The sequence below is a fragment of the Euwallacea fornicatus genome, chromosome 4 (genome assembly GCF_040115645.1).
Source record: "Euwallacea fornicatus isolate EFF26 chromosome 4, ASM4011564v1, whole genome shotgun sequence".
Lineage (NCBI taxonomy): Eukaryota > Metazoa > Arthropoda > Insecta > Coleoptera > Curculionidae > Euwallacea > Euwallacea fornicatus.
In genome coordinates this window covers 6,470,069-6,495,459 of record NC_089544.1, presented here as the reverse complement: position 1 = coordinate 6,495,459, position 25,391 = coordinate 6,470,069, and the positions used below count along the sequence as shown (strand labels likewise).

The window sequence follows — 25,391 nt, the reverse complement described above, 5'->3', positions numbered from 1 at the left end:
CCCAATGTTAGCAGCGCAAATGTCAGAAGCCACTGGGAAGAATGTACATCCTCAAACTGTAAGAAGGGTTTTACGATCGGCAGGGTACCATGGCAGGGTTCCTCGAAAGAAACCCTTTATATCAAAAGTCAACCAGCAGAAACATTTAGCTTTTGCACAGAAGTATCTGGAAAAAGACGAAAGCTTTTGGGCAAAGGTGTTATTTACTGATGAAAGCAAGTTTAACTTGTTTGGGTCGGATGGTAAAGGAAAAGTGTGGCGTAAAAAAATACAGCTTTGAATTCTGAAAATCTGTGTCCAACAATTAAACATGTTATGGTTTGGGCAGCCATGGCAGCATCTGGAGTGGGTACTTTGGCTTTTATTGAGGGTAACATGGACCAGTATAAATATATGGAAATTTTGCGGGCTAATCTACCTGTGAGTTTTGAAAAATTGGGATTGGAAAACTGGATTTTGCAGCAAGACAACGACCCAAAACATAATGCGCGTAACGTTAAGATGTGGATTGCCTACAATGTACCACGACTTTTAGACCATCCACCCCAGTTACCAGACCTCAACCCAATTGAACGTCTCTGGGATCAATTAGACAGACAAATCCGCGTTCCTGAGGTTCAAAAACGAATTAAAAATAGAGAATCTCTTAAGGTTGTTTTAGAAAAACAATGGCAAAAAATATCTGCAGAAACAACGGCAAATTTAGTTTATTCAATGCCGAGAAGGCTTAAAGACGCTATTTTAGCCAAAGGAGGCCCAACAAAATATTGAATGTACTAAAAGTGGGAAAAGTTAATTAGTTTTTAATAGTGTACGTATACTTACAGTTAGTCTCATGAGTATTCGTACTCTATTGCTTCTCTATTTTAAATTACTGTTATTAATTTACAATGAACTACTTTCCAATTAAAGGGCTTTTAAACTCATATGTACTTTCTTGCAAATTCAAATGTTTATATGGCGAAAACGTAATTTTAAGGAAATAAGAATAAAATGAGGCTCACAAGAGTATTCGTACTGCAACTGTCTGTTATGGGTTAAATCAAGATGATAAGAAATTTAGCCTGTATTAACTTGTTTGCGGCATAATACGAACGATTACCAATATAGACATATCGATTTGTTAGTCTTTAGGAGATACTAGTGAAAATGGGGAGAAAAAGTAGTGAAGTTTCATTAAGTGATAGAAGTTAATTCTTAAATGGCACACTGAAAGTAAAAGTTATTTAGAAATTGCAAATTTAGTGGGCAGAAGTAAATCTACGGTACAATATTTTATAAAAAACATTAAGTCAAGTGGAGATATTTGCAATAAACAACGTAAAGGAGGCCCGAAGAAACTTACTCCTTACGAGGAAAAAGCAATTATTAAGGAAATAAAGAAGAATCCACAAATTAGTGGACCCAAGTTCGCAGCATTCGTCTTAAAATAGTTCAAAAAAGAAGTATCAGCAGAAACATATAGAAGAATTTTGAGAAGGAAAGACTACAATGGGAGAGTTGCCAGAAAGAAGCCATTTATTAATAAAAGGAATCGAATGAAACGTTTAGAATTTGCAAAAAATATGTCGACAAGGATATGAATTTTTGGGAACAAGTAATTTTCACTGACGATATTCAATTTGTTCAATTAAGATGGACGAACAATGGTGTGGAGAAAATCAAATTCATAGTACGAATTAAAAAATTTAAAAGGAACCGTAAAGCATGGAGGTGGTTTCGTCATGGTGTGGGGTTGTATGTCCGCAAATGGTGTTGGTGATTTGGTTTTTATTGAAGGAATCATGGACAAAACATATTACCTGAATATTTTACGGAATCACTTGGCATCAACTGCTACAAAATTAGAGTTACAACATAATTATTATTTCCAGCAAGATAATGATCCAAAACACACGGCTCATATTGCGAAAGAATGGATCTTATATAATACGCCACATACGTTGGCAACACCACCCCAAAGTCCCGATATCAATCCTATAGAACATTTATAGTCAGAAATGAAAAGAAGATTAAATAACTACGAAATTGATAGCAAAAAAACATTAAAAGTAAAACTTTTGGATATTTGGAATAAAATTGAACCAACATATACGAAAAAATTAGTTAGTGGTATGCCTAATCGGCTTAAAAGTATTATAAAATCCCGGGGAGGTCCAACAAAATATTAAATAATAGAAACTAAACTGATCTTTTAGTATAGTTTTAGTAGGTACGAATAATCTTGTGGGTGTGATTTTGTTACTTATTATACTTAAAATTATATTTTGTTAATAATACTGTTTATCTTCAATAAAGTTTATAGGAATTGGGCTTTTTACACGCCCATAAAACATTTGTACTAAAAAAAAAATTGTTGAAAATTACTTATAAAAAAGTATTTTTATTTTTAAATCTGGAATCAATAGGGTACGAATACTCATGAGACTCACTGTATGTGACCTGCCGGAAATGATATTTTATTTATATTCTTAGAATCTAAGTTAAAATTTAACGTTTAAGTTGCAATAAACGAAATAAATAGGCTGTTTTCACCTGTTCCATATGCCAATTTTTATTTGTAATCCCAAGTAATTGTAATATTAACAATTTAGGTGGTGTACGGATAATTTTGTCACTGACTGTATAAAATTTGAATCCCTTCCAGCATCTTTAATGTTAGCCTAAGATAATTTATGGTTTTCTAAACGTAATATTCGGCTATAGATTTATATGTTTACACCTTTAAAACAATAAGTCTTTATGGAGTTGTCATATAACTGTACCTTTGACTCGCTCATTAATCACTAATATCTTACTGTTAACACTAAACCCTTTATAAGTACAAACTTGGAAGTACCAAGAATCATTAGTCCCTTGTTCTATCGTATTATTTTAATACTTGTTTTTTAGACTTTAGTTCAGTTGTTCAGTTTTGTTCGTTTTGTTTTAAATAAAACTTAGTTTGATCCTGCATCAGGTGTATGTTTAAAATACAGTCGGTGCAGAAAGTATTCGTACAACAGATAATATTTTATAAATCGATAAATTTCGATGATTTTAATGTTAATTTACTTTGCCAAATTGATCATACACATTGTTTCACATTATTATATTACGATCCCAAGAAAAAAAAACATAAACAAGAGTATTTCTAAGAGAATTACACCAAGAACAAAAAATCGACAGGAATAGACTCGCATAAAGTATTCGTACATAGCACGCAGTTGCATCTTCACCGTGACTTAACACATACACATTTTAAATTTAGTAAAATTGAAAAAGTTGGATATTAAAGGTAATAAAATAAAATTTTTTTACAATGGTACATAACATTTTGATAGCTTCTTAGGATCATGGGACGTAAAAGTAATGAAACATCGGAAGAAGTGCGACAGTTGATTGTTAAAATTACATAATGAATGCAAATCTTTAGCGGAAATTGGTAGAATAGTAAATAGGCCAAGATCTACTATACAAACGATTATACATAGATATTGTGAGCGCAAAACTTCCAAGAATAAACCTCGTGTTGGACGTCCAAAAAAATTAACTGAACATCTAAGACGCATTATTGCGAGGAAAGTTAAAGAGAATCCTCGAATAAGTGCGGAAAAAATTGCTACAGAACTAAAGACATACAACAATACACTTGTTTCTGCTAGTACTGTGAGGAATTGTTTGAAAAAACAAGGCTATCAAGGCAGAGTTGCTCGTAAAAAATATTTTGTTAATGAGATCAATAGGAAGAAACGATTAGAATTCGCTAGAAGACATCTTACCACCCCACTATCTTACTGGAATCGAGTCATATTTACTGATGAAAGTAAATTTGAAGTTTTTGGCAACAAACGGCATTTTAAGGTATGAAGAAAAAAAAGGAACTGCGTTTAACAAAGAAAATTTACAATCGACAATGAAGTATGGTGGAGGATCTGTTTTGGTTTGGGGCTGTATGAGCGCTTCAGGAGTAGGATCGCCTCATTTTATTGATGGTGTAATGGAACTCGCGAAACAAAACTCGGGAACACTTTAGTAGATTTTATTCCACTCGTTATGACACACAAAACACTGAATCGTTACAAAATTAAAGATCTTAAGCTTTAACTGGCATTTAAATGGAGAGAGTCAAGAATTAAAGATGCAGGATTTTACAAGATTTCGGGAGCGTCGAGCTATATCAGTCGTATCGTTATTATTAGAAAAAATAGAATAGAATAGAGAGTAGTACAAGGTTCGGGGTATCTTAAGTACTAAAAATGGGGGTCTGTACCCATAGGCGTGCTCCGGTTTTAGGCAATAGGCAACATAACCCACAGATGGTAACTTTCCAAATTCTTAACCCGTAAAGTCAAGACAATGGTAAGAAAGGATAATTTACAAGGGTGTTGCAGCTGTAGTCTGATTTTGGCAAAAATGAGGATACTTTAGTCTTTTGTCTTGACGAGGAAGAGGAGTGAAAGTTTTTATGAAGGGTAACCCTTATTGGAAGATAATGGGTTCCCGACATATGGCCATCCTGAACATACCACTAAGGCAGTGGAAATCGATAGGTGTAGCCTAAGGTTACATTACAATGGTATTATGAACCAAATGGTATATATTCATATTTTAAAAACCCACCTTCTACAAAGTGCAACAAAAATGGGAATTAAGGATAATTATATCTTTAGCCAAGACAATGATCCTAAGCACACTGCTATAAATACCAGGTTCTGGATCCTTTATAACACCCCAAAATATTTGAAAACTCCTCCTCAGTCGCCAGATATTAATCCCATCGAACATTTTTGGAGTTACTTGGAAAAAAAAATTAGAAACCACCCAATCCAATCAAGGGAGGGATTAAAATTTGCACTTTTAGAAGAGTGGAACAAAATTCCGAAAAATTTTACAAGAAATTTAGTTAATTCTATGCCCAGAAGGTTAGAGGCAATTATAAAGTCAAGAGGCTATCCTACAAAATACTAAAACTGTTATTAGAGTCGTATTTGTTACTTTAAATTTTGTTTTTGACATGTGTACGAATACTTATTGCGTCTGAATTCGTGATTATTTTGTAGTTTCCTATATTTATTTAAATAATAAAATTATTAAACTTACTTTTTCTTTTAAAAATATTTGTGAATAATATAAATGAACCTCTATATGTTTCTTTTTGTCTTGTAAAGATGTCCTTTATAGCATAAAATCGATCGTTTTTATAATTTTGCGCTCTGTACGAATACTTTCTGCACGGACTGTAGGTTCGGCGCCGTATAAGCTGTGGTCCTTGATATAACTCAACTTTTGGCAATTTATGCTCCCCTTTGTGTTGGGGTAAGACGCCGAATGCCAAATTACTCCGACACTCAGGTTAAAAATTCCGGGAAAGTAGATATGTTAAATGATACGTTTTTGCATAATTATCAGCTTGTATACCTGTAATGGAACTCGTGAAACAAAACTCGGGAACACTTTAGTAGATTTTATTCCACTCGTTATGACACGCACAACCCTGAATCGTTTCAAAACTAAAGATCTTGGACTTTAACTGGCATTTCAATGGAGAGAGTCTAGAGTTAAGAATGCGGGATTTTACAAGATTCCGGGAGCGTCGAGCTATATCATTCGTATCGTCATAATTAAAACTGGGGGTTGTTACAAGCTTCGGGGTATCTTAAGTACTAAAAAAAATGGGGGTCAGTACCCATAGGCGTGTTCCGGTTTTAGGCAATAAGCAAGATAACCCACAGATGGTAACTTTCCAAATTCTTAACCCGTAAGTCAAGACAATGGTAAGAAAGGATAATTTACGAGGGTGTTGCAGCTGTAGTCTGATTTTAGCAAAAATGATACTTTAGTCTTTTGTCTTGACGAGGAAGAGGAGTGAAAGTTTTTATGAAGGGTAACATTTATTGGAAGATAATGGGTTCCCGACATATGGCCATCCTGGACATACCACTAAGGTAGTGGAAATCCATAGGCGTAGCCTAAGGGTACATTACAACCAGATTTGTAAATATGAAACCGGAATTTGCCTCCGAATATCCCTAGAGGTTAATATACGGAATATTATCGTGTTATTAGGGTACCATATCTCTTATTTACATCTGAGAATGATTTTCAAATCATAACAATACAGGTTCAGTACTGCAGGACAGTTTGCAATAGCTTTGAGTATGTCGAATTTTGTGCCTACAAATTACGATTTGCGGACAGCATTGATTTTCTGTTACCACTTGAAAAAAACGGCTGCAGATTCACATCGCATGCCTGTTGAAGCTTACGGTGAACATGCCCTTGGAAAATCACAGTGCTATGAGCGGTTTAAAAAAATTCAAAAGTGGCAATTTTGACGTCAATAACGAAGAGCGTGAAAAACCACCGAAAAAGTTTGAAGACGGCGAGTTGCAAGCTTTGTTAGATGAGGACGATACTCAAACGCAACAACAATTAGCGAACCAATCAAATGTGGCACGAGAAGCCATTTCCATTCGTTTGAAAGCTATGGGAAAAATTCAGAAGATAGGAAAATGGGTTCTACATGAACTCGATGAAAGACAGCAAGAAAATCGAAAAACCACTTGCCAATTGTTTCTTACCAGGTATAATAGAAAGTCATTTCTTTATCGGAGTGTGACTGGTGACGAAAAATGGATCTATTTTGAGAATCCCAAACGTAAAAAATCATGGGTAACTCCAGGCGAACCATCAGCATCGTCAGCAAGACCAAATCGATACGGACGGAAAACAATGCTCTGTGTTTGGTGGGATCAAAAAGGCGTAATTTATTATGAGCTGCTAAAACCTGGAGAAACTGTTAATACTGAACGTTACCGACAACAAACGATGGACTTGCATCGAGCTTTGCGTGAAAGACGACCAGAATATCAAGAACGGCAACACAAGGTGATATTGCTTCATGATAATGCACCATCACACACTGCAAAACTGGTGAAGGAAACGATTGGGACGTTTCATTAGGAAGTACCATCGCATGCGGCTTATTCACCCGACTTAGCACCATTCGATTATCACTTATTTGCATCGATGGGACATGATCTTGCAGAAGAGCACTTCACCTCTTACGACAATTCAAAAATGGCTCGATGAATGGTTTGCCTCAAAAGAACAACAGTTCTTTTGGCGTGGCATCCACAAGTTGCCAGAGAGATAGGAAAAATGTACATGTAATGATGGGAAATATTTCGAATAAAATATTTTTTATAATTATTGCGCGGCTAAGTTATACTTTTTATTAAAAGATTCCGGTTTCATATTTACAGACCTGGTATTGTTTATAGGCTATATCGAGTTTTGACCACCACCCAATCCTTCCTTAAACTTGATTAGACTGATTCCTCTTTGTTTCACGAAGTTCGAGAGAACAATGCCTGTTCCCTCAAACATACAATTGCGATATTGGCACCAAAATTCCCGATTGTTCGTTAACGTAAAATTGGATTTGCGATGTACCAATTTCGCGAATCCAACAAATTGCGCCATTTTTTTTTAATATTTACGAAAAGCCCCGATATTTCAGTATGCATGAAAAATCACGAAAATTGGGATTCTGATACAAATCGCATTAAGTAATATCGGCCAACAACTGTCTAAGATTTTCAATGCACGTTTTTACTTTGTATTCAAAAGAAGATTTCAAGAACCAAATGGGTTCTTAATGAATCTTTGCACTTTTTAGAATGGATTAGAGATACTGGAAAAAAAGTTAGTGGGAGCAACATCACAAGATCTTAGGGTTGGTCAAACATTTCTTGACTTGCATAAAATAACGTTTATACAGAACTTTTTAGCCGAATCATCTATACGGCACTCATTAAAGATGTACAGGGTGTTATTAAATAAATTTCCAACATTTCACAGGATGATTTCTCAAATGTTCTAAGATGGAAAGTATCTTCTAGAGACAAGCGACCATTAAGACACTTTTACAAAGTTACAACTCTTTTGTGCCACACTGTATATCACATTCGAGTAATAATGGTTTGCTTGTGGCGCGCTATCGAAGATACAACTCAATCGTTCATAAATTTGAATTTCTCATTCCAAAGAACCCTTAGACATGATTTTGTAAAATTAACAGAAAAGAGACCGAAACATATAAAAAAATATGTAATTTATTTTTTCAACTATCAAATCTCGTACCTTGAAAACTAAACGAGCTACAGCATACATTTATGAGAACTTTTCATATTTGAACTATTTGAAAAATAACCCTGAGAAACTCAATCCTCTGACACTTATTCAAGAACACCCTGTATATGGAAAAATTGGAGAGCTTCTGCCCTAAAATAATAATAAATGAGGTCATTTTCGAAATTTAAAAAAATATATTACTTTCAAGAGTTTTTCATAATTGGTCACACATGATCGCTTACTTCTCAATGTGTCATAACAACTAATGTCCAAATTAGAGACAGTATAAATTGTATACTCTCTCTAATTCGGCCCTAATACTACTAGTAGATCACGGTGTCACGATTACGTACCCTTATTACATGTCTATATCCGCCTTAGATTCATCAGTATAAAATAAAATTTATTTTAATACTAAGAGTCTTAGCATAGAAACAATATTTTATATGCAAAAATTAACATTATTTTGTTTAAAACATTTTTTGGTATTTGGAATTGCTTTCATATTTATTTACCTTAATTTGTTAGAAATTCATCGAATCAGAAAAGAAGTAGTTCGTACGATTCAATATAATAACAATATTAAAACAATCCAAAATCCTTTTAAGATTAAAAAATGTGAACCAAAGCAGGGTTTAACCAACTTAATTTATAACTACCTCTTTGTCAGATATTTTAATCAATGACTTAAAAATACATTACCTCATAACTTGATTTTCGTAAACGCAATATATTAGTCGGTAATTGTTATAAATTGGCGAAATCCTGATTTTACTGTGAATACTTATACATGGAATGTTATTACCCACGATTTTGAATTATGAAACATTGTTACGACAGTATTAGCAGTTTCGGGATTCTCGTCTACTTTATATAATACCACAAAACATATAAAACTATCTCTAAGATTGGGCACGTGTTTAAAAATAAGCAATTTAACAAAGGTAAGTGGAAATTTTATCCAGACGAAATACATCATGAAGAAACCCTTTTTAGTCTTAAGGACCTGTAGGGTAATGATTTTTAACCATCATCCAAAAAATAAATTTCTGAAAACGGCATTCTAGAATGTAGAGGCGAAGGAATGTTGTTTAAAGGAAAACAAAGTTAACATTGAAAGATAGTGATACTAGAAAGTAATGTGGTGGGGCAAAAGTGATATGGGTAACTTGTGGATTTCCCTAGATCGCTCAACTTCAGGGGCTTGTGACGTAACTAGTGGCACAAATTCCTGGGACACCACAAGTGTGAGATAGTTCTATCCTTTGGAGTTGAGTAATGATTTAGGACAGATGTGGTTACTGAAATTTTTTAAGGCTCTATTGTCTTTGATACATTTTTAATTATTGATATAAGTATTCAGTTGTATTTGATTGATTCATTATTTGATCGGGTACAGCTGATGACAGAGGGTATAAGAACACCGGTAAGTAATTTGGAAGAATTAATCTTAAGAAAACAATGAAGTGAAAAGCATACAATTTACCTTATATTTGTTTCTACATTATGAATATTCAATACTGTGGCCCTTCGAATTTGAGCCACTCTTGCTGAAAAGAACGAATAGTATAGAATAATATTTAGGGTTATAAAATGGGTCTAAGAAGGTCTCTTCAAGATGATACTACGGTGATAGTCAACAAGTGCATAGACTCGAGTTGAAAGCATAGTTGTGATTTCAGGGGATGGGAAAGCGGACTAATCTTCGAGATTTAGGTTGCTAAGCAAAAAAAAATACAGATAGCTTTGTCAAGAGAATTAAGATCGAGCATTGTCAGTTTCTAGATTTGTATGGAATGTATCTTCCAAATAACGTTTGGTTAAAATGGGACAAAGGGAAAGAAGTATTCGTTTAATATAGGATAAAATTATTCAATTTTTCAAAATTTATGGGAAAGGTAAAGTTCTTATTAACTTGGAAATAGTCAATTATTTGTTCCGCTGTTTCCACAGAATTTTATCTCCTGCTAAAGTTCTATAATTTGGCCCTAAGTTAGATTTACTGTAAGTATAACAAAAAGTTACTGATAAAACAAAGTATGTCTGAGCAAGTTTTAAAATTGTGGTATGAATATAAAGAAAAAGTAGGTAACATCTATCTGATTCAAATTCAGTTAAGAGGCGGAAAATCGTCGAAATTGTTCAGAAACTTTTTCTGTTGCCTCTTCGTTGGGTTTCGATGCCACGCAAAGCGAGGAGCATCACCTCCTTGTCGTCTATTCAATACTTCTCTTTCTGATTGCGAGTGATTACTACTACTTGAACTTGTAATCGACCGAGATCTATGTGTTGTGTTCTCCTTTAATGCCTCCTTTTTCAGATCTTCCTTTAGTAACTCTTCAATGGCCTTATGTGAGGCTTGTTCCATCTCTTTTTTCTGCGCCTCTCTTTCTGCTTTAGCAATTTGCAAACCCTTCCTGCGCTGCTCCATGGTCACGCGGAGAAGTTCACTGATGCCCGGTACAGATTTTGATGATTCTATGGAAGATACCGGTACAGATGGTTTTACGAAGTCACTTGCATTTGGCTGAGTTGAAGTAATTTTTGATTCTTTCGACTGTGTTTCCTTTTGATCAGAGCAGATCAGAGAAGAATTGGTACCCTCCAAGGTGTTCCAGTAACCGGACCTCTTAGTTTTATTAGTATCAGTGCATTTGCTGCTAGAAGTCATTGCAAATTTGGGAAAGTGACCCGCAATTTCTGATTTATTACTGGCACTCGATGAGGGCTTGTTTGAACCTTTCAACATTAATTCTCTACTGTTTTGCTCAAGTTTTCGTTGCTCCCTTTTCGATTTCTGTATTGTCGAAACTGCATTTTCAGTCACTTCGTTTCTGTACCCCATGGGGGCGACCTAATTATTGACCAAATAGATAAAACTTTTATCTCATTAGGAATCACGCAATATTAGGACATTAAACAATTATTTATCAATAGGGAAATATGTGATAGAAAAATTGCCGTCTCTTAGCAAAATATGTAATTTTCTAAAAGATACATAGATGTTTCAAAAAACACGTAACTGTCAAAATCGTTGGTCCAAGTCGAAGTCTGGATTATGATTTGAAGAGATCTTTCAGTTATAACGTATTTTAATTCGACATCACAAGTTGAAAGACGACGGATTTGATAGGGTATTAAATATATTCTGCTTTCAACAAAATGTCCAATGGCAATTTTGTAGAGGAATTTAAATTAAATATTATTAAGTGTGATAGATAGTAGAACAAAAGAATTTCAGGTGTAAATATGATACAAAAAAAAAATTAACATTAATATACGTAGAAGTGAAGATACCGCATGAAATTTATTTTTAAAATCGTGACTTTCTTGAATTCTAAATAAATTTTTTTAGAAATTAAAGAAATGGAGAGATCTCAGATGATGGTGGAGAATGAAGAAATTCGAGAAATTGAAAAACTTCTTTGTTCATTTCATACAACTAGTTTGTGAGCCCAACATCCAAAACAAACCAATTTCCTATCAACAAACAAGTTTTTCTATTGTTTATGTACTATTTAACTGAGTTTGCATTAGATTTTTTAGCAAATTTATAGCACATTTTCCCAAAAACGAATTGATAATTTTTTAATCGTAATACACCATTCAATGTAGTTTTGAGAGATATATAATTCGAGCTAGTATTTGAACCATGGTTCAATTTATTTAAATCGGCCATTTTGCATTGTCGGTGACGTAATCAACAAACGTTTAAAAATAGTATTTTTTTGTATTATTTACTACTGTTTTTGAATTTAAAAAAATGTTAAAAAATAAAGAGAGGGAAGACAAAATTCAGTGCCGCAAGACTGTAATAATATATAGGGTGATGATTAACAAATCAGATTGTTGTAGTTTGTGTAATATATGATGATGATGATGATGATGATCTGTTTTTCTAACTGTATATTGAAAAAGTAAAAGAAATTTGAGTTTCCAGATACCAATTTTTTGTTTAGCCTCTATTATAGAGAAGAAATGGATTTTCAAATTAACACAATCAACAAGATCAGACAGCCAAAATATAACGAACAATCCATAATTGCTGTATGCATAATTCCAAATGTGCCAATATGTTTTCATGAGTTGAGTTATTATAGCAAGTAGCCCAAATTTCTCTATAAGTAGAAAATTACTTTTACCTTTCCTCGTACCAGATAGAAAAATAAAGAGGTGATCTCTAAAAATCTCAAGACACACCTACCATTCGGATGTACTTCTGTATTTGAAGATCGTCGTCAGAAAGCGATTTTAAACCGTCCCCAGGCCTGTCACATATATTGCGGCTTCCTCTGCCACGTCCATATGTTGTTCTAATGACTGGTTCATCAAATAACATTTCATCCTGAGAAGCTTTAAAATCTTCGGCAGATACATTAGTCGCGTTTATATTATTCTGATCCCTTGACCATGGTATACTGCACTCATCGTCGTAGATGCTGCCCCCTTTATTTGCCTGTATCGTTCGTTCATAGTTTTGAAGCGTAAGGGGAACTGAAACTGCTTCTGCTGGAACCACAGTCGTTTCACAGTATTCCAATAGGAAATTTTCAAATTCCTCATGTTCCGAATTCATTTTCGATTATCTGATTTTCTTCATCTGTAAGAAAAATTGGTGTAAAGCTGGGAATCAGGTTTGAGTTGTGTAGAAGATAGGAGATTTTCCCTTCAAATAATACAATTTCTCCCCCGTTTTTCGCAAACGTAACATTAATTTGAAGGGTTGACATAACCTAAATTTGTTAAAGGTAACTGAAGTACAGACGAAGAATATATTTTAGAGTTGATATAAACAAGTACATTGATGTATACAATAAGCTATAGTGATCTAAAACAACAATTACACCATCATTTCAAATCACATAAAAACTCAAAGTGCCAAATTTTAACAATCTCCGTGGTTGAAATCATACATTGATTTCAACAATCTAACGAAAAAATGTTAACAAAAAAAATCTTTTCTAACTTATGAATAATGCAATACTAGGAAATACAGCAGATGGAAAAAAATCTGAGAACAACTTAATGACTGTTTTGTTAGCACTCTGCTTTTAGATATATTTAAATATTTGTGTGGCAATTCTAAATTAACAAGTACCGCTATCTTTAACATTCACTGGGGTTACATTTATTACGTTTCAAAATTGTCCTATTTATATACTAATACCGATAAACTTAAGACGATAGCAAACGTGACGGTAGAAATGTTTAATATATCAAACTACTTTTTAAATAACATTTATAATATTTCGAAAATAAATAAAAGTACTCTTGCAATGTTGAAGGATGAGAATAGCATTACCCTTCACAATGGACGAACAACACTGTACTGCCCAATATTACGCATAGCACTGACTGCGATTTAAGTAAAATTGAATTTTAATAGTACGATGTTTAGTGGAAATTTGAAATTACGTTTTGGTTCTGCTTCAAAAATAATAATAACATGATTGAAGTCAAAAAACCAATGATTCTCCATAACTGAGAAATGGCAATTTTTTTTATAAAGGAATCAAAATTTAAAAAAATATATAAAGGACAAATTTTCTAAAATTCTTATTTTCTATCCATATGTATATTTTCAAGTTTCTGAGGAAACTTTTACTTTTTTCAAAATTGTTTGAATTTCTGCCCTTCCAAGATTATATTCATGTTAATTTATTGGGTTAAATTTGTAAAATTAATAATTACAGAAATAGATTTACAAACAAATATCACACTAAAAACGTATTTACGAGTTTTTTATGTAATGCCAAATACCTAGGAAGAAATGTTCAGCAATTAACAATTTTAGCGACATCAGTCAGTATTTTGTACGTGTATTTGTAACTAGTAAAATTTATCAGAATTCGAGACGAAAACTGAACGTCATAACACAAACACTTATAGTAAACTTAAATTACGTTTATTGATTTCCAAAAATACAGATATTCCTTAACTTAGATATACTATGAAATAGAATAACTTTTTAAAATTGGGACGAAAAAGCGACGTTTAAGCTTTATTGTACACATTTATAAGATCTAAAAAAGTACCTGATGGAACATTTAAAAAATCTGCTTTTTGTAATTGATTCGTTGAACATGTTTAGGGTGGTGTCTACGTTAATAGCTTACGTCTATTTTTTAAAGCTAATAAATGTAAGTTTCTCTATTCACGGATTCCTTTCCAGGGATGGGATGTTGCAAAAAAAAGATATGGTAAATACTAATTAGACATGTGCGACGAACAGTGTGAGATTAACAAAACACAGAATATTACCTTCAGGTTTTTAAGGATAGACAAATTTATGTTGCCTTTGATGGGAAATACATGATCATTTGGTGCCGAACTAATGGCGTATTTAGCCCAAAGTTTAAAAGAAAAAAAGTGGTCAGAATTATTTTTATCTTTTTTGCCTTGTCAATGTGTTTTAAGCTGAATAACCAGAGGCCAGTGGCAAAGACTGTAAAAAAAACAGGAACTTATTTCATAGAATTTTTTAAGGTTTTTTTTAAGAAGGTACTTCTAGAATTGATCCTATTGAGGTTAACCATCAAAAGGGCAATTTGCAACTTTTTGGGATAAAGGTACTGCTTTTTTAAAAACGTGTCATTGATTTTATCTCATGATGTAAAATATTGTAAAAAGTAGCCTGTTTATTTCAGTAAACTGGAAACTTGTTTGTTTTGATGCTTGAGGATTAATTTTTGATTTTTCTTATGTAATGACATTAAATGAGTCACTTTTTCTACTTAGGAATTTTTAGGAACGACAAATCCGAATCCATCTACATTTTTTTTTGTACAGTGTAAAGGACACAATTGACTATGTCAACCCTGTTGAAAAAAGTGTAATTTCATCCTATGCTAAACTTTATTATAATAAAATATTTATTCAAAATTTATTGATTTTCTTACTATTTATGATTTCTTCTTAAATCTTACCAGTATAGAATTCTGAAGGGTTCTTTGAGTTAAGGATCCTGTGGGTAAAAGGAAAGGGGATGGGCCTTTATTTGGATAAATATACTAGATATACACAGTCCAAATAGTTCTCTTGTTAAATTGAAAATTTTGGTGAAAATGTTGAGTTAAATAAGAAGCAAAACATTATTACTACACAACAATTTTGACATTTTCTATTCTAGGCTCTATACTTCATTTTTAATGATAATTTTTATGAGGAAAATATTCATGAAAAAAGTAAAAGACAGACTGCTCAGAGGTTGTTTTGATATCAACATATATATTTAGAATAGAAATATTTCAGAATCCTTTTGAAATACATTGAAATATGTAATTTAAACTAACAAGAAAAAAAAAGAAATATTTGCATGGGAAAAGAATTTAAAGATGGCTGTAAATATGTTTTTGAAAAAATACGGGAATTTTCATGTGATGTTTCCTGACTAATAACTTTTCTGAAATTATATGTAATAAAAGGAGAAATGTACCTACAGAGTATTGTTCAACGTTATAATATTTTGCAAAACAGCAGAACAAACTCTGCGGTTCATAGAACATAAAAGATATCATAACCTCACACACAAACTTACCACCGATCACCTTATCACTTCAAATATTCAATAGGTGTGAGAGTAATTTATTGTTTTTATTAACACGTTCGTTTCCTTTGATTTACAACAATTCATTGAACCAACAAGGATAAGCCGGTCAAAAATAAACAAGGAGCAACGAGTGAACAGATGGCAGTTCTTTTTTTTGTCTCCCCTCCACTAATCTGTCCTGTGTTATTCTCTCTTTGTCGCACAGCTCGGAAACCACTTTTAGATGGTCCACTCGCCGGCAAGAAACCTACACTGTCGAGAAGTTGGCAACGCTGCTTATGGCATTTACGTCAATGTGTTTGATGGCTTGACCGGGGAATCCTTGATTTAACAATAAACTTTTCCAAAATTTTTTATTTTTCTTTAAAGACTTGCAAAGCAAAGTGTATGTTGCTCTTACAGTTGTGTGTTTAATTTTATTCTTTCCTTTTATTTCCTATTTGTCGCATCTTTAGCATTTTTTACCTTGATATTATTTGTGGGGCCGCAGCCGCCTTATAAACGAGAATGTGCCATGTTTGTTAGCTGAGGATAAACTGATAAAACTACTTCATAATAGAGTAGTTCCATACTTTTCCATAAAATACACGAAAGTATGTTCCTTCCTGACCTTTTTAGAGTTGAAGGGAAGCCGGAAATCTTTCATTTTTAACTGGGTGAGCTATATTCATACATCATTCATATCAGAGACTGTGACAAAATTGGAATATTTTTATGGAGAAGAAATAGAGCAAGCTAGGGAATAAAAAAAGAAGGCGAAGAAGAATCAGCATATTTAGAGCATCATGGTACTACTCTGCAATTACCTTATGTTATAATTTATTTCAACTGGCAAATCCAAAAGTTGAACTAATAGGTGTTGAAAAGAGGATGTGCTTGAATTGAGTGGGGTATAATACAAAATTATTTTCTTGATCTCCTTTTGAAGTAAAAACAAAATAAAGGTATTTTCCTCGAACTGGTACTGGTAAGAAAGAATGTAAATCATGACTCGTATGTTGGCAACAAATTGTTAATGTATTTTACTCCTAGAGGAGCTATTCCTTTCATGTACCAGATATCGAGTGAAGACTTCAATGTAGGCTGTTTAGTAAGACAATGCATAAACTAATTTTCGACTGAATGATATAAGTGTAAACAGGTACCATATAGTAAATATACTTGGATAGCCTTTAAAGGGAACTCAATAAATTTAATATTGTTAAATATTTAAAATACCAAAATTTTGAGTTTGCTATAGGTTAGTTAACATGAATTGAGTTACTTTATTTTGTACAATAAGTTTTTTTTAACCTATTTTATTGTATAAAAAAACGAATATGCAAGGACCAGATTTACAGCGTGACTGCTAAGAGAAAATTGTGAGCAAACACAATGTGGTTCCATTGATTAAGCCCAATTTTATATTGTCTTTTCTCTCCGAGTCTATATGAAATTCACTTATCTGTTACGCCAGGCGTCTTTATAGAAGATAATATATGTGGTGAAATAAAAGATCGAATGAAAATCAGGTGACCATGAGATAAGGCAGACCGTGCATGGTTGCGTTATTTACGTTTGCTGCTTGTTTATCAGTGTTTCCTGTTATGTCTCTTAGAAAATAATTTCTTATAGCTAAAAGTTTTATACCTCGAATTTTAATCAACTTCATCAAATTTAGTTTAACTTTGAATTTAATTAAATAATTAAAATCAAAACCTACATTTACCCTTTATAATTGAATAACCAACAATTAAATAAAATAGAAATTAATATTCAAACATAATATTATCTTGACTCACAATTTAGTTTCGGTTAGACTGGGATAGATACTTTGCTGTCGTTCATATTAAATGTATTGAAAAAAATTTTAATTTATTCTTTTTAATGAATTATTAAATTGTTCTCATGCCTGACAATAACTGAACTAGAAAACTTAAATGCAGTTTTATATGTTAAATCCTCTATTGCAAATTCACACCTATGTTTCAATTAATTGTTCGTCATGTTTAGAAAAAACAGCACATCAACATGATGTTGATGTGCTGCTTTTGCAACTATCAAATATTTCTGTGAAGCAACGTAAAGACGTGAATCTGTGGATTATGCGTATAACTTATCGTAGACTGACTTGGGAGTTTGGTCTGAACTATATGACTCTTTCTTAAAGTAAACAGTTTTTCATGACATTACCTTGCAATTTTTTCACTTCATACACGTTTTATTTAATGCACAAATTTGAAACCGTCTGGTACCTCCATAAATACATGTTAAATCGGATGTCTGAGCAATGGGAAATATACTGGAAGTTATGGGATTAAAAAAAAAAAAAAAATTATTTAGTTTAGCAATTCATTTTAGTAAAAATATGGTTGTTGAAAAATGCATTTATCCGAATCATACTATAGTTAGTGGAGGTTTAATGTGCTTCTGCGGAGATTCACAATTCATGCAATAATTTTCAAATGAGTAAATTAATATGAAATTTTTTTGAATGTTTTTGTAACAACGGGAACTTTCGCATTTTTTTTAACTCTAATGAAAATAAAAGTTTAAAAAATAAGCAAGTCTAGCCAAATAACAAAAAAATAAATTGGTTTAAAATTTAATAGTAATCTACATACCTGAACAAAACTTTTAATGTCTATTTCGCTGATGTATCTCAAGGCGATAACAAATACGAATGTGTGAAACACACGGTCTGCTACATTGAATGGGTCTGGCATAAAATGCTTACGTCTTCAAGTGTGTCACCTAAATGACTTTCATGTTCTGGGGATTGGTATCAAGATTATTTACAGCTCTTTTGTAAAAATTTTAACCAGGTACCAGAACCTTTTTAACGTAAAATTTAGTTCAACGTTTTATTGTCATCTGGGTAACAGTGCAATGATATGTCATAAGGAACATTTGGTTATATCTAATGGCGTTCGAATAAAAATAAAATCAGCGAATATTTAATATCTTTACCTGATAGAGACGTAGGGCGTTACCAATATTGTGACGGTAATGTTAAGTATAGTATTTCAGAATTCGTACGTGCTTTAACAAATATAATTGTTTCAATGATTATAATCGCATAAATTAATTTCGGCAATAGTGGCAGAGCGGGTTACATTCACATCATAAAACAAACTGCAGATTGATCTCAATGCTTTGGAAATGCTTGCTGAATTCTCCTATCTCCGATCCAAAGACTATGTAAATTTGATCAAATCAGTAATAGCGAATGGTCAATAGTTTCTTACAAGGGTTTTTTTACTTTTTTTCAAATTCTCACCACCTGATTATTACTCTATATATACACTAAGTCATAAAAGTATTCGACCGGTATTTCGTTTTTAAAATCAAATGCTTTATTGTTTCTATACGTCGTAACAAATCAAATTAGCTATATTATATAAAAATACACTAATTTCACTAAATCAAGTTACTGCTAAAATAATTTTGCAAATAATGGGATGCAAACAATTAAATTATAATTTTTCTGTGAAAATGATAAAATTTAACCCACCAGAGTATTTAAACAAAATAAGAGTAAGGGGATTTTTAATATTTTAATATTTAGTAGGGCCCCGTTTGGCATCAATTACCGCTTGTAGACGACGTGACATCGAATGAACTAAATTTTGCGCCACTTGGGCATCAATAGAATTCCAGGCCTTCAAGATATATTTAGTTAAACTATTCTAAAAATTGATGTGGTAATTTCTTAGTGTTTTTCAATTTCACCTCATAAATATTTAATTGAGTTCATATCTGGACTATGTGGTGGACTTGGTAATAAGTGAAAGTTATTGTAAATCAACGAAGTTTTCACTCTACAGGCACTGTGTGTGCTGAATCACTGTCCTATTGAAACAAATAATTTTCTGGAAATCCTAATTTTCTTATATTTTCATTCAATATATTTTTTTCAATTTGCAAATATTTCATTTAATCCATTATTCCGTCTATGAAGGCAATGTTTTCAACTTCACTTGCCGCTATACATCCCCATATTTAACAGTTGAACGTAAGTTTGTCAGATCCAGTTCAATATATTCTATTTCCTCCACATTTTAAGGAGCATCTCTGCCAAAAATATTGTATGCGTTTGCTTGCATCAGAGAAAAGTACTTTAGCCCAAAATATATGTATTACCCTTAAGTGTCAGGTTTCTGTCTAGAAACTTGTCGATATATGTATGTCGTTACTTCTTAACGAACGTCTACGAAATTCAAGATGTACTTTTTTCTCAAATTGTGTTAAAACGATCCCCCTTACTTGGGTGCAGTAATAAAAGGATTTTCTTGCATTTTCACGTTTTGTTAATTTTTTTGGCCTTCCTGATCAACGTTGTATTGGTGGTATTTCTCTGTGTCTTATTGTTTTTTTAAGAAGTATGAGTTAGTTGATTTATTTCTATTTAACAAACGAGCAATTTCTGCAAATCCTTTTCCTTCGTTGTGCCATTTTAGTATTAATTCTCGATTACAAACTGTTATTACATTTCTTTGCTTTGTTATTTTCATAAACAATAATGTCTGGTGCTAAATAATATTTAACTTTTAACTTTACAACGTTAATTGACAAATGTTCGTCTATTTTGATCAAAATATTATTCACAGTTCGTTTTATTTTTTTCGTTTTAAATTATGCAAATACTTTTGTGGATCAAAATAAATAATATATCAAATGCCTTTTAAACAGGATGGTATTTGTTATAATTTTTTTGCCTATTTATATAAATTTTGTTTTTAGTGGGATAATTTAATTTACTGTAAGTGAAGTAATTAGAAATATTATATTTATTTATATTTCATTCGAATTCTTTCGTAATTTACTTAATATGAGCTTTCATAAATGAAATGATGGAGGGTTTGTAAGTATGGAAAAAATGATGGAATGTTGTTTATTAACTCTCTTTTATGTAAACACATGCGCTCGAGAAAGGCTACGACGCATTATGTTGAGGGATATTCCTTTCTCGATTCTTAAAAGTAAAGCAATGTTCTAGATATTTACGTTTGTTTTATTTAAAAAAAAAACTAATTTGACATACGTTATGTGTAAAACAGCATTTCAATCACGTCATGTATCGAAGTATACAGGTATCATCAGTTGAAGTGGAACATGGAAATTGTCCAAGTTGAAAAAGAATCGTGCAAGGTTTAATATGCTTCTGACAAAGACCTACAAAGTGGACAAAGTCAATGTGGCAGACGTATTAACTTCAATGTTAAGACTAGTATTGATTTCGCTGTAGTCGCGGTACTTCGTTGATCTTTGTGTGAGACATATTAAACCTTGTGTGGTCCTTCTCGCACTTGCAAATTTCTATGGTTCCATTTAAATGGATAATACTTGTATAAACATAATATCTTAAAGTTCCATACGGTACCCTGTGTCTTATATGTACAATATTGTTGAGTAAATAAAAGTATATTGTAGATAATTTCAAATTTATTTCCTATGTAATGTACTCTTACGTGACGCTCATGTATATCAACATTTTTTAGCTATATGCCGGACATGGCTAAATTTCAATACCTATTGTTTTCAAAAACGTGTGCCCTGACATAATAAAACTTTAACCCCTTTTATTTGCAAAAAGTAGAATTTAAGTAAAACCTCTTTTCGCAAAATCAGTATAACCGCAACAACCAATAGAAGATTCATCTTACTATTCAACTAAATGTTCCGCTTTAAAAAGAAAGACGAAATAAACCAGTGAAACTGCGCATTATTACTTTACTCCTTAAATCACTCAAAAAGGAATTCTTGGATTCACTTTGTAATCAGTCCAATGCAAAAAAGGAGTTACATCAATATGAAAATAATGAAAATATGAAATTTATAAATTTTTTTAATTTTATGTTTTAATTTTATTTACGCTATAACTTGTAAACAAACGAAAATCGGATAACAACATTTGAGTTTTTTTACATTTATGTTTCATGTACAACACGCTCCTGAAGTTTGGCGCGATCCTCCCGACTCACCCTGTATATTTCTCTCGGATTTTTAAAGTTTACTATACATATCTGTTTAGAATTCCTGTCAATAAGAAGATAATAAAAAAACAAACTAGTCATAAGTACACCAGGGCGAAACAAGTTCAGTTGTCAGAATCACAAATAACAGAAATTGTTCGTAAATTTTATCGAAATAATGGTACGCGGAGAAGCTATTGATACAAAAGTGAGGAAAATTATAATTGCTCAGTACCATAAAGATGAAACAATGCGTGAGGTAGCAAAAGAATTGTCTCCCTCAACAACGAGCGTGTTCAATATAATTAAAAAAATACAGAGAAACCGCAAATATTAACGTACATACGTGGAAAGAGTTTAGGTCGACCAAAAGTTGTTTCCGAAAGAAACTCGAGACTCTTGAACATATTATGTAAGACAGGAAGAAGAAATACTTTTCGAGAAATTACTACAAAGTGAAATAATGAATGTGGTTTGAATGTTTCCAGAGAATGTTGCCGAAAATATATCCACAAAGGTGGTTTGAGTTTTTATAAGGTACGTTTCACAACAACTGTCGCAACTATTCTGAAATAATTCATTTAAAGGCCAAAGAAAAATCATCATTAACGGGAGCTCAAATTAAAAACCGTTTCGCTTGGGTCAAATCAAAACTATTATGGACAAACAATGATTGGAGCAAATTAATATACAGCGACGAAAGCAGATTTGATGTTTCTGTAGGAGATTACCGAAAGCGTGTGATTCGAAATAAAAATGATGAAATTTTGTATTAAAAGAATCGTAAAATTTCCGCAAGGCATCATGGTGTGGGGTTGTATGTCCGCCAAAGGAGTGGGAGAATTGCATTTTATTGAAGAAATAGTAAATGCAATCAAATACCAAAATTTCCTTGAACGTCTCTTGCTACCAAATGCAACAAAACTGTATCCGATTGGAGACTTCATCTTTCAGCAAGACGGTACCTCCAATTACACTGTAAAAGCAACAAAAAAATGGTTTGGAGAAAATAATGTTAACGTACTGTCACATCCCTCCAGCAGCCCGGATCTTAATCCAATTGAAACTCTGTGGCATAAAATAAAACAACGACTCAGAAATAACCCTCAGTGAACATTACCTCAATTACGTTAAAAATTGCAAGAAATATGAGATAGTTTTACACCCGACTTATGCAAGAAACTTATTGACTTAATGCCAGGTAGAGTTAAGGCAATTATTCGGGCTAAAGAAAGTGTCACATTGTATTAATTTTTAAATTTGTGCTTAAAAGTTTCAGTTGTTCCAATATTTAGTTATCAGCATTTTTTGACAAAGAACGATATAATTACACATATCTACCAAAACAGTTATAGTTTTTAAATAAAAATCATTCACGATTATTAGTTTAAAGCGGTTACTAATTGTTTGTATCCGTGTAGTACAATAAATATATTTCTTTTTCACCAAAAAGGATTTTTCGTAGAATTACTGCTTGTTCCAACATATAGTTGTAAGGACTCGTAGACGTGAGTACGTCGGCCGATCAAGATCTGATCGGAAATCTGTCCCTTACTCAGATTTTCTAATCGACCAATTTTTCAATCATTGATATGTGCGATTAGGTTTAAATGTTTCGCCGTTGGTGACCGATTTTTAAATCCCTCGAGCAAAAATTGTTTATGTCCGCCTAACCTCAGTTAACCGATAATTGCCTCTTAACCGTACTGCACTTGTAGTGGGTCACAATCAAATACGCTTACTAAATGAAAATACATTTTTTGAACAGATAAGCCTTACCAAACGATTTCAACAAAAATAAAAAGCAATCTGTTTAAGTGTATAGGAATTGTATTATACGAAAAACAGTAAAATATTTGAAAGTGTTCATTTCCTAAAAAATACAAACAAGAAACCAATAACAACTTAAATTTTGTGCCAAAAGCAAAAACTCTCTCACAACGAGAATATCAAATTTTTACTGAAATTTGTGGCAAATGAATGTTTGGTATGCAGGTCTTTGTTTATTAAAACAATATTTAATTTTAAAAGCTTTGATTTAAACAGCTTTTCGCATTATGCTGGATCAATTGTGCTCCATTCCTTTGCAAGCACACGTTTTAGGTCCGTTTTATTTGAAGTGTTCTGTTGTCGCACTTTTCGGTCGAGATATTCCCATAATTTTTCAATTAAATTAATATCGAGAGTCTGTAAAGGAGGATTTACAACGTGAGACAATTACAAAATGACCAGGACCTAACTAACCTATCCTATCTATAAGCGGTATGCTTTGGCTCATTGTCTTGATGACATTGCTATCCATTTGTTAATTCTAACTTTTAAAAACTTTGCAAAATATATATTTTGTTATTGAAATCTTAATAAAGGTTTTGATCCATTTTGCCTTCTAGAAAATAACAATTACCAGGTATTGCCGCCGACAAACTTCCCTAAATCATAATGGATCCTCTTCTGTGATTTACTGTTGGCCGTAAATTTTTTAATTGTACCTCTTTATTACCTTCTCTCCGCAAACGTTATCATCGGAGCCAAAAACGTTATATTTGTTTGTTGTTGTGTTATATCGTAAACATAACCTTTTCCAAAACTTGAAATCCTTTTATTGACGTTCCTATGCAAATTGCAAACGTTTTCTTTCATTTTGATTACTAATAAGTGTTTTGTTTTTGGCCCTTCTGCCACGAATCTTTATTCCATGTAGAACATTTCGAATAGTTTGGCCGTCACAGTTTTCTTCAAAGTTTTGTTCCCTTTTTCCCCCCTGTTTCTTCAGTTTTTGAACCCTTTCGACATGTTTTGAAGCACTAAGAAATGGTTCTTTTTTTATTTCTCGCAGAATTAAAGTTTTTTAGTTTCGGAAAACGCTTTATTATGATCCTCTTTGCATTTGTTTTTTATTTCGTATCTCGTTTTATACCTTTGTACCACACCTTTAACAGTAAAACAATTTCTTTACCCTATTTGTGATATTTTTCGCAAAGATTTTCCATTATGAAAATGTTTAATAATTAACCTTCTCTCATCAATAGATATTCGCCTATGTTGACGACCTATTGTGATTTATTTTATCATAAAAATATTTCAAATTGTGTTTGAGAAATATAAACAAATTTAAAAAAAATGATAACGTAGCAACTGAAAGTTTGAAAAATATTTTATTTGAGATAATTTTGCTTTTGCCCAAAATTTAAGTTGTTATTAGTTTTTGCTTGTACTTTATAGGCAAATGAATGTTTTCTAGTGTTTTGTCCTTTTTTGGTAAAATACAATCCTTATATTCTTAAAAAAATGGCTTTTTATTTTGGACAAAATCATTTGGTATTCTTTATCCTTTCGAGAAATGTGCTTTCGTTTGGCGAGTGGGTTTGACTTTGACTCATTCTATGTGTATTAATTCTTAGTATTAGTACTTAAGAATTTCGTAATACTTATAAACTTCCGTTTGGTCCGAGCTCTTTATTTTTGTAAATTGAATTGAGGTGCATTATGTAACAGTGAAGTAAATTACTTCGTAAGTTGTTCTCAAGTTTGTTGTTCCAAAATTCATTACACTTAAAAAACATTATATCTTTAAATAGCTGCAAGTTTTATCTACGGGTTCATGTCTATCTACAGACTGATGCCTATCTAAGGGCAAGGCAGCGAAATATAATTAATTGATTAAATAAATATGCCTATAAAGTTCTTTGTAAAGTAGCACCAAGAACTATACAACTGAAGTTATATGAATGGATAAGATACCTGATGTAATTTCGATTGAGCTTTACAAA

General features: G+C 32.3%; 1 protein-coding gene across 2 annotated transcripts; it reads right to left on the bottom strand.

Moving 5' to 3' along the window:
• Nucleotides 1-8,292: 8,292 nt before the first annotated feature.
• Nucleotides 8,293-18,528, bottom strand: LOC136338713 (uncharacterized). 2 transcript variants are annotated; one of them, XM_066281358.1, is made up of 3 exons: nucleotides 18,271-18,528; nucleotides 12,323-12,718; nucleotides 8,293-10,972 (listed from the first exon to the last, which is right to left on the bottom strand). In XM_066281358.1, exons 2-3 carry the CDS (start codon nucleotides 12,692-12,694, stop codon nucleotides 10,229-10,231), a joined length of 1,116 nt encoding a protein of 371 aa, XP_066137455.1. In that variant the 5' UTR covers nucleotides 12,695-12,718; nucleotides 18,271-18,528; the 3' UTR covers nucleotides 8,293-10,228. The 2 variants fall into 2 exon arrangements, with proteins under 2 accessions (XP_066137455.1, XP_066137454.1); XM_066281357.1 differs by lacking the exon at nucleotides 18,271-18,528 and adding an exon at nucleotides 15,656-15,854.
• Nucleotides 18,529-25,391: the final 6,863 nt, after the last annotated feature.

Excerpts from the sequence above, each read along its gene's own strand:
- LOC136338713 (XM_066281358.1), bottom strand. The coding sequence starts at position 12,694 with ATGAATTCGGAACATGAGGAATTTGAAAATTTCCTATTGGAATACTGT. Across the intron at positions 10,973-12,322 it reads TACAGAAGTACATCCGAATG|GTCGCCCCCATGGGGTACAG; the intron begins GTAGGTGTGTCT and ends GTCAATAATTAG.